The sequence below is a fragment of the Geotrypetes seraphini genome, chromosome 3, assembly GCF_902459505.1.
Source record: "Geotrypetes seraphini chromosome 3, aGeoSer1.1, whole genome shotgun sequence".
Classification (NCBI taxonomy): Eukaryota; Metazoa; Chordata; class Amphibia; order Gymnophiona; family Dermophiidae; genus Geotrypetes; species Geotrypetes seraphini.
The window spans coordinates 344,837,187-344,855,762 of NC_047086.1; the positions used below are offsets into that span (position 1 = coordinate 344,837,187).

At 41.0% G+C, this 18,576-nt stretch overlaps 1 protein-coding gene across 1 annotated transcript in view; it reads right to left on the reverse strand.

Annotated features, from left to right (window-relative positions):
• The window catches only part of XDH (xanthine dehydrogenase), a 143,750-nt gene that overhangs the window by 108,072 nt on the left and 17,102 nt on the right, over window positions 1-18,576 (reverse strand). Inside the window, exons 2-5 of the mRNA XM_033939065.1 lie at window positions 15,188-15,245; window positions 7,783-7,879; window positions 6,064-6,172; window positions 875-1,001 (exon numbers count right to left, since the gene is read on the reverse strand). Of these exons, the coding sequence (XP_033794956.1) occupies window positions 875-1,001; window positions 6,064-6,172; window positions 7,783-7,879; window positions 15,188-15,245 (391 nt within the window). The remainder of the gene's footprint in view (window positions 1-874; window positions 1,002-6,063; window positions 6,173-7,782; window positions 7,880-15,187; window positions 15,246-18,576) is intronic.

An 18,576-nucleotide genomic window follows, 5' to 3' on the forward strand; every position in this document is an offset into this window, starting at 1 on the left:
TAAGAATCATAAGAATTTTAGCCAACAGATTTTTTGCACATACTGTGGTCTTGCTAGTTGCTTCGTGTCCAACCCCTATATATAGAATGTTACAATTCAAGATGACTGACCACCAAGCATGAATCACTGTTACATAGAAATATGGGGCCTTAAATTACACAACAGTCTTACTTGAGAAAAAAAAAGCAGAACTCGTTTTACACATGCTGATATCCAGAGAAAAAATTAAAAAGGAGACCCCAAAGCTCACCAGCATATTGTCTTGCTTCAGCTTTGGACGGTCTTGGAGGCACCCAATAGCAGGGAGGCCCTCCCTGATTGTAACTCCGTAAAACTAACCTTGGAAGAAAAACCGATCTAACAGCATTATCAATCTGAGGCTACAAGGTCAGCTTAGCATCCAAAATTGCTCTTAGGACTCTCAGTTCAGAAAGAATGGGAATTCTTGTCCCAGAAAATTGCATAGCTAAATCCAACAGGCCCACTTTAATTTGGTTAGGATAGGAAGCCTCTGGCTTGCTGCTGTTTCACATCAATTTATTATCAGTCATCTAAATCACGAGCATCTCTAAATACTCAGCTCCCCAGCTCCAAGATTGCATCTTGATTTGGGCCAGCCTCAATGAAAATTGGTCTGATGCAGTTCATTGCATGCATCTTTTTGAATATCAACACTTGTGTCTTTGTGAGATACTTTTGAAGCTGAGGAGCTCAGATTCCCCAACATGATATTTATGAATCAGGAAATGAAGAACACTCACAAAAATCTTATCAGCGGATACAATTTTTTTGTTCCTGTCCCCTCTATAAATAAGAATAGGAGGTATAACGATGGGAAGTGGCGTGTGGTCATGAAATGATCTGCTATGCTTACCTTGGAAAGCATTTTCTATCTCTTCCATAGCAGGCTCAGGATTATTGCGCAATAATGTGTACATGGACATGACAATACCAGGAGTGCAGAAGCCACACTGAGAGCCATGACTCTTTGCTAGTCTCTCCTAAGAGAAAAATGAAATCTCTTAGATCATGCATGGCAGGAAAAACTTTCACTGTTGCACTTAAAATGTTGCTTGCAAGATTTTAAAAAGTGCTGCAAAGTGTCTTCTGCTATATTTGGAACAGATTATGTAATAGTGTTACTCCCTTCCATACGACAAAGTGGACTCTTAGGGTTGAGAATGTATGCCTCAATAAATCCATTTGCCCTGAAGGTGCCACCAGCCTCTGCGCTGCGGTTCTTCTTTCTATGTGACAATAGGTATAGTCTATATGAGGACCATATAGTCTGTCCAGTTTTGGTTTTGGGTTTTTAAAAAAAAATTTATAACAATTTTTATTGAAAGAATCAAGTAAGAAATACAATGAGATAATACAGAAATATATTTATTACAATAAGAATCACAATAATAATATTTCATACATATTTATATCATTCCTCCAAATTAAATTTCCATATGAACTAAACCATTATTTTATATACCCCCTTAATTCCATCCCTTAACCCCCTACCTTCCCTCCAAATGAAATCCCCCACCCTGGATGAAAGCTAACAAAAATAAAGAAATAAAATAAATATCTGGAATGTAATTAGATAACCTAAACTTCATTTTAAATCATTAATAACCAAACTTCTTATTCTTGGTGAAAGATTCTGAATATAAGGATCCCAAACCTCCATAAAAAGACGAGTTTTTCTAGGCAAACGTCGAACTTCCAAACTCTCAAATACAAATAAACGATGTAATTGATTCCTCCAATGCCAGAAACTTGGAGGTTCTTTATGCAGCCAAAATTGCATAATACATTTATGCCCAATCATACATGCTTTTTGAAATAAGTTTAAATGGAAATTTTGAAGGAGTTTTTACAAGTTTATTTAAAATTTGATACATCGCCTATACCAGGGGTAGGCAATTCCGGTCCTCAAGAGCCAGAGCCAGTTCAGGTTTTCAGGATATCCACAATGAATATGTATAAGATGGATCTGCATGCACTGCCTCCTTGAGATGCAAATCTATCTCATGCATATTTATTGTGGATATCCTGAAAACCTGACCTGGCTCCAGCTCTCGAGGACCGGAATTGCCTACCCCTGGCATATATGTATACAGTTTCTAGGCAGTTTACAGCTTAAAATTAGGGGTAACTTTGCAATAACTAATACATTTAAGTACAGTAGACATGACAATAAACTTAGTTGAACAATAGGATAAGAGGGTAGAACTACAATGTTGAATAGAAAAGAAACAATTAGGGCAACAACAAAAGGTATGGTTGAATAAAAGAAAAGCGTTGTCTTAAAAAAAGATCTCCAAAAAAAGGAATAAAAAAAAGTTGCTGATTTCGCCCTAACAAGGATGTTTAGATATTATAAGCATCTTTGAATAAAAATGCTTTTAATTTTGATTTGAACTGTGTCAGTGACTTTTCTTCTCTTATCCCCCAACCCTGAGATATCCTGTCTGTCTGGCCAAATTAGATTGTAAGCTCTTCTGAGCAGGGACCATCTATTGAATGTTAAATGCACAGCACTGTGTACACCTTTCAGCGCTATAGAAATGATAAATAATAGTAGTAGTAATATAGGTAACTAGCAACTTTCTCTCTTCCACTGCCTCCCTCTCTCTCACTCACTCACTCACACACATACATACACATTCTTTCTCTCTCAAATCCCCATCACTTTCCTGTATCCCGAAGTTTGACTTCAACACTGTCCCCTTCCCTAAGACCTGTAGCCAGGCACCAGAGTTATATCCCCATTCAAAAGAGCTGGTGGTGGACTATGTCTGTTTTAGATATGAAACCAAAAAAAACTCTGTGGAATGACGATGTTCCTAAATGGACTTTATTTGAAAATGTCAAAGTTCCAAAGATACACTAATATCATCCACATGAAATAAAATCATCCACATAAAAGTAAAATGAACCACATAAAAACCTTAAAGGACCTAGTCCGCTAGGGATGCAGGACCCAACACGGTCCGCGTTTCGACAAAAAGTCTTCTTCAGGGGTCCCTGGGGGTCCTATAATGATGAATATGTGGGAAAGCTAATATTTATTTATTTATTTGATTTTTTTTTTTTTTAGCCCGTCCTCCCAAAAGAGCCCAGAACGGGTTACAATGAATATATTGGTGCATTAATATTATAAGTAAGAGAGGTACTTAGAAATTCCCTTACTGTCCTGAAGGCTCACAATCTAACTAAAGTACCAGGAAAAATGACAATTAGAAGAGTAATAAAGAAAGAAAAATAGAGATAGAGGAGAAAAATAAGAAAATAAACATTCTAATAAGATTACAATGATCTAAAAGAAAATTTGAAAGGTTAAAAAGAGGGGAGATAGGAATAGATGCAGAGGGAGAACCATCGGTTCTCCCCTGCTGAGCACACACCTGTAGGTCAGCACCAGCCTGCTGTCCTAAGCCCAGACATCAGGAAGTACTGGTGAATAATTGCATTACTGGATATATATATTTTTTTTCTTCTGAATTTGTAAGTCCAGAAACAGGGAATTAGTCTCCTCTCTGCCAGTCTGAGAGAGACAAGATTGCATTGTCTAGAGCAGCGGTGGGAAAACTATAGCATACAAGCCATAGGTAGCCCAGAAATCCATAATCTGTGGTCTGCTCCACACCGGTTTTCAATTGACTCCAGCCCACAGACATATATATAATAAATATTGCTTTGCCAGCATCATTACTCAGAGTTCAGAATATCCATGTTTAATGACACATGAATATTACCAAGCCATTTTTTTAATATTTATATTTTGCAATCATTGTATCATGAATTTCTTGACAAAGGGCAAAACATTCCTCATATACTTACACAGCAAAGAAACCTCTCCTGTCACCAGGAAAGGAAAAAAAAAAAAAAGAGAAAGAAAAAACGCAATTTATGAAGAAGGAGGAAAGGAGAAAATGATGAAGAAAGAACTAGTTAAGCAGGAATTTAATAACTAGTCCTTATAAAAGGAAATTTGTCACCAATCACTTCTGGACTCAATTTTTTTTTAATTTTTTTTTACTGGTATGTATTTTTAAAATATAAAACAAATCAAATAATCTTGAATACAGATTAGAAAATACAAAGTAATATTCATAATCTCCAGCAAGAAAACTAAACATTATTTAGCCCACAATATGAGACCAAAGAAAACAGTAATTTCCTAACGAAAAATTAAAGAATACATGAGAAGCAGCAGAGGAGACTAAACCAACAGCTAGTTCGCTTTATCCTGTGGTAAAGGCCTCAGTTCTAACTATGATCCCATCACCTTCCTTAGCTGCAGTTGTTTGGATTCAAAGAAAATAACAATTTTACCACCAACTGAAACACAGCATTTAGCAGGAAATGTTAATATATGAAGGGGTGCTGAAAAGTTCTCAGCCCAACCAAGAATAATAATAATTATAATAACTTTATTTTTGTATACCGCAATACCACAAAACAGTTCAGAGCAGTTTACAGGAGAAGAGAACTGTACATATGCAATGAAGGTACAGAGAATTAGTTATCAAGTGTATGGTATAAACCAGTGGCAATTACAAAATGATCCAATAACTGTTGCGAGGGGGGTGCAGAAAGGGGAAAGGAAAAATAACCGGGGAAGAGGGGGGGAAGGGTAGGGAGAGAGGCGAGGTTGAGATTAGTAGTTTGGTTGGGAGGGTGGGAGTTAGAGGGTGGTCAAGCAGTCATTCCATTTGCCAGCTTGGAAAGAGAGGGTTTTGTCGAAGAATCTTTAGTAGATGACAATGAGGTGGAGCCATGAAACTTACAAGGCCAAAACATAGAATTTCATTTCTGCAAATTGGCACTTAAGAAAAATAACACTCTTTTCAGCTACAGTGGCAAAACAATGCTCAGAATTTAGGAACTTGGTTGCTTGGACTGAGAACTTTTCATCACCCTCTTGTAAAGATTATTCACAATTCATCAACGCGGCACGCTAAGGGCTCCTTTTACAAAGGGGCGCTAGCGGTTCAACGGGTGTAATAGCACGCACTACACCGCCGGATGCGCTAGCCGCTATCGCCTCCTCTTGAGCAGCTTTGTAGTTTTTGGCCAGCGTGGGGGTTAGCGCGGGATGAAAAGTCACGCACGTTAACCCTGCTAGCGCGCCTTTGTAAAAGGAGCCCTAAATGACACATTCTGGTGGGAATCCCTTTATTATATTTTTTAAAATGGAGCGGTTTATGGCCATTCAGCAGGGAAATTACAAGAAATTTATGGATGTTTGGGGAGCGTTAACTAAATGCTGTAAGGATTGATCACTTTAGATGTCCCTTTAAACATCAGCAATGCGGCAGAGGAACGCCCGGGCGTGAGAAAGCCGCGATGGGGCCTGTGCTGCCAACAATGCGGTTTGTTATAAGGTACTATATTTCAGTCTCGCATTTGAGATTCGGATGGATGGGAGAGATGAAAGGGTCAGCAGGCAGAGGGGGTGCACGGAGGCGGGGGGAGATGGGAAGGATTAAAAATGCTCCGGGGGGGGGGGGATGGGAGGAAGGGAGGGATATTACCTGCAAGGGTTCTGTTGCACAAGGAATGGGAAGGAGGGAGGGATAGAAGCTGCAAGGGTTCTGCTGCACATGTGAGAGGGGTGAGAGGGGAGGAAAGATACTGCACATGTGGGGGAGAGAAAGGAAATAGGAAGAATTGGGGTGGAGGAGAGGAAGGGAGGGAGAGATAATCATTGTACATGGAAAAAAATAAGACCTCCCTGAAAATAAGACCTAGTGCCTTTTTTTGGACCCAAAATTAATATGCCAGTGTCTTATTGTCGGGCAAACACGGTAGTATTCTTACCATAAAATCATTCATGCTGTGCTGATGTGGCACAGAGCTGTCCTACAGATGTGTCATCCTGGTTAGCGCTGTGGTGTTTAATATGTGTGCCGATGCAAATTGACCTAGTCTTAAGCATTTGGCCTGTCTCTTCATCACAGCATCCTTCTTCACATTTTTTAGCACCGATAAATATACATTACATTACACCATCCCTTCCTCCCACATTATACTATGAATTCACAGACATCTTAACTAGCTCACCTGAACAGGATGCAGCCTTGTCTTCGTGCTCCCTATCCCTTCAACAGTTGTCACTGCCATATGATGCAGGGAGCAGATGGAGGCCAAGCAAGCATTGACAGAATAGTGACTGCAGCTACAAGTTAGGGTCCTTAGATCACATTAAACAAGGAGAAAAAAATGGAGGCTACTACAGCAACACATTAATCATAGCATAAGTGGTAGGGTCATTGTAGAAAAGCATGACTCAACACAGTCATAAATCATAGTTCTACTACACAAGACATTAATTAGTCTCTTATATTCAATTGTAACTACAGTGATATGATAAATCATATTTTGTGATCCGAAGCAATGTATCATGCATGAATTTTCAAATTAACTTGTATGAGTGCTAAATTTTATAAAAATATATTAAAACAGGTTCTCTCTGCTCTCTGGACCCAACGTATTTCACAATGAGTAATTCTGTTCACCAGTGAAGTACCTTCTTAGCACTGCTTTACTTCAAACCATGAGTCTTATTTGCAGTAATGTGCTCAGTTGACAGCTGACTGAGGAGCATTTGCTGTTTGAGAATTAATGATTATGATGAACAAAATAGTCTAATACAATAAAACCCCAAAAACATAGAAACTCATGATCAAAAAATAAAAACGTTTAAAACCCATCAGCACTTGGATGTCCTAATTGCCAGGACATCCAAGTGCCGATTTTCAAAGCTGTTTTTCTGGACATCTACTAAGGCATTTTCCCAGCAGTGCATCTCGAGTTCCAGGGGCTGTGTTCTGAGACAGGTATTGGGTGGGATTTGGGCATGATTAACTTGGATATCTTGTAGCAATAATCAAACTTTTTCCAAGATGTCCTGGATGGAAATTAGATGTTTGGAGCTAGACCTGTTTTTGAAGTGTCTAAATGCCAAAAAGATACCCACTGGATACGTGAAGGTATGACACCCTCACACTCCCCCAATGCCATTGACTCCCCTCCCACTCCCAAAAAATCTGAATGAAAGAGTAAATATCTGTCTCTGGATCAGCAGCACCTGCTGTGGGAAAGCCTAGTTGAGCAGCACACAGGTGTCTAAAGTAAGCTGGTGGATGGGCTAGTAAACCATAGAGAGCAGGACCTAGGCTCATAAGCTACTCTAACCACTATATTTATGGTGGAAAATGTGAGCCCACCAAAACCCTACTATACAGCTTTATTGGGGCCACCTGCAATCATAAGGGCTATTGGAGTGGTAGACAGGTGGGTATAGTAGGTTTTAGGGGCTCACTATAAATTATAAGGGGGTTATGATGAGATGTACTTCTGGCACCCTTTATGTGAAGTTCACAGAAGTGCCCTCTAAGGTGTCCCACTGCTCTGTTGTGTGGCCACTCCATCACAGTGATAGCTATACCCATGTCCAAATGGTCTTGGATTTGGATGTTTTCAACTTGCAAGTTTCTGTGGTCAAAAATGGAGAGTAAAGTTAGCCGTCCTAAGGACTGGACATTCTGTTGGCCTAGACGTCCAAGTAGGCGATTTTCAAAAAATATATTTTTGGACCATCTAGTGGTTTGGCTTTCGAAAATGGATATTCTGTACTTTCAACTTTGAAGATTTAGCAGAAAACATCCAAGTCGGGCTTAGATGTCCTTTTCGAAAATGGACCCCCGCGAATTTAACCTTTGGAAGGAAATATTCATAATTGTAGCCAAGAGCAAACCTTTTTCGCGTTGCAAAGGATACAGGATTTTCTTCTCAAAATCATCAAATCTGGATATCATTACAGTGCAGGCCCCACAGCCACCTTCTCCACAGCCCAGCTTTGTTCCTGGCAACCCCACTGGAAGAATAGCAGTTAAGGAAGAAGTTGCAGCAGAGGACCCCACTGTGAGGTCCAAAATTACAGCAGTTGGCAAATGCTAGGAGACAGGTCCATGGAAAGAAGCCATCTACAAATCTACCATCCTATGCAGTTACACCATGGTAGGTCTCATACTATAAGTACATGTCACTCTCTATCTATTTCATGGCATTGTAGCACACACTATTTGGAAAATTCTGATTTTTTATTTTTTTTTTGCTTGATAGAAGGAAAGTTAAGAGAGAGGGAATGAAGCACCTCACTGAAAATTGGGTACAGATGATGTGGTTTATCTTTCATTTTCCAGTGTTAAAAAAGGGAAATTCTGATAATTTTGATATATACTTAAATGGCTCCAGATATGTTTATGTTTATTAAAAACTTGATATACTGCTCATCATAGCCTAATGTGGATACATATCTTAAATGTTAGGATCTAGTAGGGCATCCATTCTAACATGAGCCACATGTTCCATAGAAGTGCTATGCCAAAGAAGTTTATATTAAGACTGAAAACTGCAATCATCAAATCTTAATATTTAGGCAGGAACTCCAAGGGGCTCATAATCGAAAGAGAAAAACGTCCAAAAACCAGCCTAAGTCGGCACTTGGATGAACATTTCCCAAATACGTCCAAGTGCCAATAATAAAACCAGGTTTTGGACGTATTTCTAAACGACCTAGGCCTACATAGTGCCGCTGAACGACCAAAGCTAAAAGGGGCATTTCAGGAGGAGTGTCAAGGGCGGGAGTTGGGCGGGATGTGGGCCAGCTTAGACTTAGTTATACAGCCCACGATCGACGGAACTTGAACGTTGTGACTTAGACCATGTAAAACATGGTCTAAGTCACAAAATTCCACCTAAAGATAAGCACTGCAAACACCAACAGATAAGCACTGCAAACACATAAAACAGACCCATGCACACTACCCCAGTGATCACCAACCCCCCCTAAAAATATTAATCACACCTTTAAAATTCAGCCTCCAGACCATCATCACCCGGCAGCCTGGCATAGGAAAGCCTAGTCGTCCAGCACAGAGGTGGCTTAAGTCATCTTGGGGGTGGTTAGGGACTCATGGAGAGGAGAACCCATGCCTATAAGCCCCTGTAATCACTGCATTGATACTTAAACATGTGCACTCTCCTATACACCCCCCAAACCCTTTTGTACTGGCATATAAGTGGCTCCTGCAGCCATAAGGGCTATTGGGGTGGTAGATAAGTGGGTCTAGGGGATTCTGGAGGTGGTTGGGGGGCTTACCATGACCTATAGGGAGCTGTAGAGAGGAGAAGACAGGGCACCCTTTTTGTGAAGTTCACAGCAGTGCCCTGTAAGGTACCCCACTATTTAGGTGGGTGTTCAGTCCCATCACTTTGCAGACCCCTCCCACATCCAACAGGGTTTGTTCTAGGCATTTTTACTTGGATGAAAAGTTAAACGAAAATGTGGTATAAAGATGGACCCTTTAGCGACTTGGACGATCAGACCAGCAGGATGTATAGCTAGACAATTTTTGAAAGAAAATAAATTTTGGACGTATTTTTCAAAAATGTGTCCTAGGCTGTTGTTTACTTTGGATGACTTGCGACTTAGACGAAAACGGACTTAGACGTCCCTTTCGATTCTACCTATCCAAGTGTCTCACGGTGGCTCTTGGTGAGCAGCACAGTCCTAACATTTAGAGATAGGAATCCATATATACTTACAGCCATATAAATACTTGCCTTTTGAACAGGTTTAGGATATGCTCCTTGGTTGGGTGAATTATCTCCTGAAACTGATTCCCTTACTCAGCTGTCCATCCCGTCCCCAAATGGAATTCACAGTTGTCAGCAGCTTCAATATTTGTTCTTCTCTGATTAAGATTTAGGATCCAGTTTCCTCATGATCAAGCCTTCTGCTTTAAACTTCTGTGCCTCAGAGGGAAGCTATGAATCAGACTGACCTGTTTGGTCAGTTCACTGAAGGTGGGAAACACTTGTCTGCTCCTTAAAACCCCAGGGGAGAGCTGATGAATAGACTGCCTGATCATTTCTCCATTAGTCCCTTGAGTAGGGAGCTAAGGCTCTGGCAAATCCCAGAATGTGGTTCTCTGCTTACTGCTCCTCTACATCCCTTCTTAGCTGGAATCTTTCTAGGAAAAGAAGGACATGGCTCCTCCTTTGTTCTTAGGTTTTATACTTCCTTCCAAAAGCTCAACATAAAATCCTAGTTAATCAGATTCTCTGCCTCCAACTATTACACCGTGATTGGCATCTGTTTGTTGGAACAGGGGTCAGAATGTTCTATCTGCAACTGTAATAAGAAAGCATTTTTGGAAGCCTGCTACACATATTATTGAGTTCCAGCCTACCTTGTTCAGCACTTATTCACCTTTGTAGATTTAACCACCCTCCCCCCCCCCCCTTTTTTTTTTTTTTTTTTTTTTTTTTTAATTAAGCCACGGTAGAGGTTTCTACTGTGGCCTAGGGTACTAAATGCTATGACACTCATAGGAATTCTATGAACATTGGAGCAACTTTGGAGCACTTAGCACTCTGGGCTGTGGTAGAAATCTCTACTGTGGCTTAGTATAAAGGGGGTTATTGAGTTGTCCACGTTTGGTCTCCTGTTTTTTGCACTTTTGCTTAAAGGCCAGTCAGTCAAATGCAGATGTAGTCATGGTGGATCAACCATTTTCCTCCACTTCCTTTGGAGGAGGGGTCAGTATCTCCAAATTGTGTTAGTTTGCATATAGCAGGAGGATAATGAACTTCACTCCTAATCCAGGATATGCTGAGTATGATCTCATTCTTTCAAATGTACTGCTAAAGCTCACCTTAGGGTTGCTTTGCACCAAAGACAGCTTCCTTGTGAAGTTCATGGGAAGTTAGGGTTTTCCAGAAAAACCTTGAAAAACTGTGCAATTTTTTAAAGCCCATCCTGGGGTTGCTCAAAGCCACTGATTATATAAGGCTCCACTTTTCTTAAAATGTGCTATTATTTTTGCTTCATGGAACAATTTGCTTGGTATTATAGCTATAACTTTTATGTTTTCACAATCAGCAATGATACATTGATAAAAAGACATTTTATGCAAAAATTCTAGCAGTATTTTATTACATGAACCTTCAATATCTACACTTTACTGTGGAAAATAACAGAAATGTAACATACTTCTCTAAAAAGAAGGGGTGCTGAAAAGTTCTCAGCCCAACCAAGAAGAGAATGATGTGGACATGATCCAATCAATGATCTGAAACAATGTCAAAACTTAGAATTTTGTTTCTGCTAATTGGTACTTAATAAAGTAAGATAACACTCTTTTCAGCTACAGTGGCAAAATAACGCTCAGAATTTAGAAAATTGGTTGGTTGGGCTAAGAACTTTTCAGTACCCCCTCATATGAACTATACATGTACACTTTGGTATAGTCATCTACCAATGGTGCTCCAAACACTCAAGCATTCAATGTCTTCTTGAGATAGTCAGGATAAAGCCTGCGATGTTGTTCAACTCCTTGCGAGAAGACATTGAATGCTTGAGTGTTTGGAAAGCCATTGATAGATGACTACACCAAAGTATACATGTTTAGCTATTAATTTCTCCCTCCGTATTTGCTGTGATAGGGAATTAACAGAACCGCAAACACTGAAAAACCGCAAATAACTTTTTTATATGTTATTTGCTGTTTTCTATTAAAAAACATCATTTAATATGGCCAGGCTTCTGAAGCGAGTTTGGGACATATGTTTTGGACTTGCCCTGCTATTCAAGTTTTTTGGAATGCTGTTTTTGTCTTTGTGGAGCGCATTTGGAAAATAACCATTCGTCTTTCTCCTTTGCTATTATTTGGGACTGTTCCTCATTTTTTTTCCTCGACTGAGGGGTGCTACTGCTTTTCTGAAATGGACTGTCTTGGTGGCCCTGAAATGTATTTTGATTCATTGGCTTGAAGATACAGCTCCTGATTATTCTTTTTGGCAATGTCGGATGATTACCCTTTTGATGTGGGAAAGGAGAGATGTGTTGGATTTTTCTTCTCTCCCAGGCCGGATTTTTCAACGGACTTGGGAACCCTTCTGGACAACAATGACTCCACTGGCTCGAAGCCGTTTGCTAAACTGTTGAATTTCTTTATTTTGTTTTCCTTTATTTTATGTGGTTACCTGGTTAAATTTTTCTGGGTTGAAGTGTACTTGGAAGGAGGACCCTGGGAGGGAGGGGGGTTATTTATTTTGGGGAGTGGGTTGTGTTGGGTTATTCATAGGTATAGATTTTGCTATTTAAAATACTGAGCTTGCTTGTTTTGCTTGTTACTTACTATTGTTGAGCTCAATAAATATATTTGAATATATGGTGAATCCACGAATAACTGAAACCACGAATATGGAGGGAGAAGTGTATGCTAAATTTCTATTATTTTCCACAATAAAGTGCAAACAATGAAGGTTCATTTAATAAAATATTGATAGATTTTTGCATACAATATATTTTTATCAATATATCATTGCTGGGTATGAAAACATAAAAGTTATAGCTATAAAACTGAGAAATTTGCTCCATTAAACAAAAATAATAGCATATTTTAAGAAAAATTGAGTTTTATGCAATCGGAGACTTTAAGCGACCCCAGGATGGGCAAAATCTGGTAACTCTATCAAAGCATATGGCATTGATAGGATTATTCAGTGTCTTCTGTTGCAGGGTCATCTAGAAGTAGGAAGATCCTTGATTCTCTACAGCAGGGGTGTCAAAGTCCCTCCTCGAGGGCCGCAATCCAGTCAGGTTTTCAGGATTTCCCCAATGAATATGCATGACATCTATTAGCATACAATGAAAGCAGTGCATGCAAATAGATCTCATACATATTCATTGGGGAAATCCTGAAAACCCAACTGGATTACAGCCCTTGAGGAGGAAGAGCTGACACATTCAGGACTGGTTGTGAACTGTTCTAGTAGTATTTTAGAATAGCATTTGCAGCCTTAGGGTCGGATTCTGTAACTGGTGCTGATATCAGCAGCTGCCTTATAAGTTCCTTTTTTTGTACTCTCTTCTTTTCTATACTTCATTGTAGTTCACGTCCAGTCCTTTTGTACCATATTAGTCGGTTTTGTCTTTGTCATTATGTAATTTTGTTGGTATGTAGCCCTTGATTTTATAATATTTTGTATAATCACTTAATATCACGATAGACAATAAATCAAATTATCATTAAACCTGAAACTTTCAGAATCAAGCCTATGTGAAAGATAGGTGTTGGAAATGTAAGCCATGGTTTTCCGGGCCTACATTTCTGGCACCTGTCTTTGCATGAATCACATCTACATAGGTGCTTTAGGCCACCTAATGCCAGTTCTGGCATTGGCCATGCCTACTTTGGCATTTGGTAGCCTAAAGTACCTATATAGGTATGATTCCAGTGCCTTTTATCTAGGTGCTGGTAGGCACTTCTACCTCACCAATTTTTTCCCATTATAAATGGCATTCTTCAATTAACTTAGGTGGTGGTTTTAAAATTTCTCCGTCAGACCCTGTTCTAAATCGCAAGCAGGAAGGCACGTGCATGTGGCAGTACATGTGGAAAGTGCATCGATTTTACAACTCTAAACTTAGAAAATATCAATGGGAAATAAACACTCTTGTACACATGTAAATGCCAACAGTGTACTGTACATGTAAATTGCAAAGTAGTAATTTACACATGTAAGTAGTATCTGCACATATGTGTTTGTCAGCCATTTTGCAAAACTACATGTTTAAATGCTGCTAATGTAGCCCAGAGGCTGCAATGTTTTTTAAATTCTGAGATACGTGGGTCCAATAAACCATGGAGCATTACAGAGGGTACCCTCCTTAATCCCTCTTGAAAAGAGCTGGCTGATATGTATACTTTTGAAATACATATAAGTGTGTGCAGGTGGAAATCCAAATGTTTACATATTATTCCCTTTGTGAAATACATAACACATGCCCCACCCAAGCCCTGGCCACATCATGCCCAAACCACGCTCCATTGCAATTTAAACATACGTATTGAAGATAAAAGCGTGTAAATACTGGCTTTCTAGACTTGGATTTACATGTGTATGCAATATACACGTAAATGCCAGTATTACGAATAAAGCCACACGTAAATGCCAGTATCTATCATAATAAAACCCTAAGCATTCATGTGCACTTACAACTTCGTGATCCCTGCCTCCGTGATATGTAGCTCCATGGCAGTGTTCAACGCGTTCAGCTGGAGCCTGCGGCGGTTTGTGTGCAGTGGACCCTTTTCCCTTTGCTTTAGTTGAGGCAGGTGGCAGCGATTGCAGGCTGGGGGGAGGATGTTTGAAGTGGCGGTAGGCCAGACGGTAGGTAGCAGCAGCAGGGGCCGGTACCGGGGGGGGGGGGCATGCTTTGGCTTCGGTGCTGGAGGGAGGCAGGCAGGCAGGCTCTGGGGCACTAAGGACTTTGGAAGGGGCACTAAGGCCATGAGAAGATGGCACTGAGGGCACTAAGGACATGGGAAGGGGCACTAAGGACATGGTAAGGAAGCACTGAGGGCACTAAGAACATAAGAAGGGGCACTAAGGACATAGAAAGGAGGCATTGGGGGCACTGAGGACATAGGAAGGAAGGAGGGAGGGAATAGAAAGGGAAAAGTGTTGGGCCTGAGTGTATAAAGGGGCCAAGGAGAGAGACAGAAAGAAAGACAGACAGACAGCGGAAAAGGAGAAAGAGAGAGAAAGAAAGAAAGACAGACAAACACATCTACTCTAGCACCCATTAATGTAACGGGCTTAAACACTTGTTACAAATAAAACTCCTATAAGAAAGGCTATTGTGCGTAAGTTGAATCATTGCCCAGATTTCATTATAGAATACTAGCATAACCAAGACATACAGTAGTAATTCAGACTTTTGTGCGGGTAGAATTTTGCAAAGAAAGTACAGGCAAAGATTTGAAAATGTCATGTAAATGGGTACTTTTCCTCTCCTGTCATCTCCTTTCGATGTCACTACAGGCTTGAATTTTCAGACAGCCAATTCATGCAAGTAAAATTACCTTTGCCTGTTTCAATTCCTTTGAAAATTGCCCTCATTCTTTCATTTTAATTTTCTTGCCAAAATCTCAAACTTATTCAGGAGAGTCAACCTGTCACAAACATTAGGTCGTCATTATGTGCCACCTGACTGCTGTTCTCTGCTCAGCATGCTTGGATCTGCTTGGCAAACAGCCCAGTCCAAATTTTGGACATGAAGAGTTGTAAACAGCTAAGAGTTAAGCCTGACGCACACACAGTAAGATACATTTTCTCCTCAGGTATGTCAGCAAAGTCATCTCAGGGTCGGCATTTGTCTCAACCACCTGCAAATAAATAAATAAATCACCTTTGAATCCCTTTTCTTTTTATTTATCGAATTACCCCATCATTCTGCAAATTTACAGCATATGACTGATGTGATCAGGGTAAATTTTCCATAATACTGAATTTCAAGTACAAACAAGACCCGCCCTTTTCCCAAACAGAAGACACATGAACAAATTGTCTTGAAAGATCAATCAGAACAAGAAGACGGAAGAGGCATAGACCCTGTATAGCAGCCATTGGACTGGCCTGGTGGTTAGCAGCTTTGCTATGCACTGTCACATGGAAGGCACAAATTTGATTTATAGGCCTGACTTTCACGCTCCAGAGTGGCCATGGCCAGGGACACTGCAGAGGAGGGGACAGAAAACCAGTGGTGTAATGAAGGTGAGAGGCGCCTGGGGTGGAAGTATCCCTCCCCTGTCCTCTTGTCTGTCCCCCCCACTCCCCCTCACCGTGCGTGTGCCCCGCTTCCCTTCCCCTGTACCCCTGTTCACCACCACAAGTAGCAACTTCAACGTGCTCCTCACAACCCTGGCAGCTCGCCCTCTGACGTCACTTCCTTTGTGCAGCACCCGGAAATGATGTCAGCGGGAGAGCTGACGCGGTCACGAAGGACATGTTGAAATTGTTGCTCACAGCAGTGAACAACTAGAGATATGGGGGAAGGGGGTTGCTCACGTGGCAAGGGGAGGAGTGGGAAGGGGCGGAGGGGGTAGAGAGGAGGAGGGGTGCCGGTGCTCCCCACCAACATGGCGCTTGGTACGTACCGCCTCCTTGCCCCCCCTGACTACGCCACTGCAGAAAAGAGAGTTGGAGCCATTGCTCAAAGATGACACCTACCTGCCTTCTTTTGACCATTCATAATAAACTTTATTCTTGTATACTGCCATACCATTTAGTTCTAAGTGGTTCACATTCTTTTGTGTTTTGGGCTTTTTTAAAAAATTCTTTATTGATTTTCCACATAGTAACAGTACAAAATACAAATATAACAACATATAATATATCAAGAAAAGCACATCCATCTTACAAATTCAAGAGAGACTGAACAGTCCAGTGACAATATATTCTTAGAGAATACAGAGTATAATTGACGTTTAATTTACACATTTTTCAAAAAGATACATTTGCAAAGATTTTCGAACGGTGTAATAAGACTGAGTCTGGGAAATTATTGTACTTAACCAATCGTTCAAGTTACCTGCCCAAAATGGAAACGTTTTATCATGAAATCTTTTATAACGGCAATGTTTTAGTGTAGGATAGGCAAAGAAATTGATTCTTCGAGGTTGAAGCTGTCTAAATATCACAAGAGGCTAGAAATCTTAACAATTCCAGATGAGACACTGACAAATGTATGTCATCACTCCTCTTTACAAGCAATCTGCTCTATATTATGAAGCAAGAAAGCACTCTCCAGTTAGGACTGAAAATTAGGTGGCCACTTTCCCTTGGATTCTATAAATGACACTCAAATTTCCATGCACAGAATTTCATATTATCTTGAGAAGAATTCACCACCAAATTGACCAGTGAGCTAATTAGCACCAGTAATTGGATAATAGCAATCAATTATTTGCATTAATTGGCAACAATTTGGATTTCCACATGCATCGTGCTAAGTGCTATTCTATAAAGATCCGCATGCAAATTTTATACAGCAGAACTCAAAAAGGGATATGGCTATGGGAGATGCATGGGTGGGTCGGGGTGTTCACTAAATTTAAATCTGTGACCCATTTGACTTTTCAGCACTCTGTGATATCAATACAGGACGCTTCTATGTGGAACGCATTGCCTGCTGAGGTCGAGGGATCTTCAAATGTGTTGCTGTTTAGGAAATACTTGAAGAGAGTTTTGTTTCCTTGAAAGTTATTTCTTGATTTTATGTTTGACTCTGTTGCTTTTGTGATTTGTGTTTTGATTTTATTGTGTATGTTTTATTCGATTGTGGGATACTGCAGGTAATAAATTTTTAAATAAATAAAAACATGCACAGTATTACTCCATACCATGGATTTGTGCCTAAATTACATGCCATGGCTTCAGTTGGTATAAATCTTTCTGCCCAAAGTGCTATTCTATAAATGATGCCCAATTTGGAGTATCATTTATAGAAAAGTGCTCTGTGCAAATATTTTTTGGCATCATTTTTCAGCACCATTTACTGAATCTAGTCCTATGTGTAGATCTTACTCTCTGCAGCAGCTTTCTGTTCCCGCGTAGGCAAGACTTGGGGCAGGCCAGAAATAGCAGGCTTACCCCATTGCTGCTTCTGGCTACTCAATGATTCAGTTACAGTAGCCGGACCCATAGAGAAGGTAGGTGGGGGGATTGGGAGCTAGAGAGGTCATGAGGTGAGGCAGTGTTGGAAGAGGGATGGGGGAATGGAGAAACAGCATGGAGGGAGGAGGGCTTGAAAAACAGCATGGAGGGAGGAAGGGCTGAAGAAACAGCATGAAGGTAGGGAGCGAGGGCAGGAGAAACCACAAGGAGGGAGGGAGGGATTGAGAAGCATTATAGAAAGGAGTACTGGAGAAAACATAACATAAGAACATAAGCAGTGCCTCTGCCGGGTCAGACCAGAGGTCCATCCCGCCCAGCAGTCCGCCCCCGCGGCGGCCCAACAGGTCATGACCTGTCTTAATCACCAGAATGGGCCCCCTTGCCCCCTAGGTTTCTCATCGAAGTCCTATCTTCCCATCAATGTCCTAACCCTCCGGCCTTGCACCTGCACGACCTGGTGAGCTGTCTATACTTATGCAACACCCCAGCACCTCCCTCAGTACCCCACGATCCCCTTTTCCCTCAGGAATCTGTCCAATCCCTGTTTGAATCCCTGTACTGTACTCTGCCGGATCACTTCCTCCGGGAGCGCATTCCATTTGTCCACGACCCTTTGGGTGAAGAAAAACTTCCTTGCATTTGATTTGAACCTATCTCCCTTCAGTTTCTCTGAGTGCCCCCTCGTACCTGTCGTCCCTTTTAGTCTGAAGAACCTGTCCCTGTCCACCCTCTCTATGCCCCTAAGTATTTTGAAGGTCTCTATCATATCCCCCCTGAGCCTCCTCTTTTCCAGAGAGAAGAGCCCCAGTTTATCCAGCCTCTCAGCATATGGGCAGTTTTCCAGCCCTCTTACCAGTTTCGTTGCCCTCCTTTGGACTCTCTCAAGAACTGCCATGTCCTTCTTGAGGTGCGGCGACCAATATTGAACGCAGTATTCCAGATGTGGGCGCACCATCGCTCGATACAGCAGCATGATGACTTCCCGCGTCCTGGTTGATATGCCCCTCTTGATGATGCCCAGCATCCTGTTGGCTTTCTTCG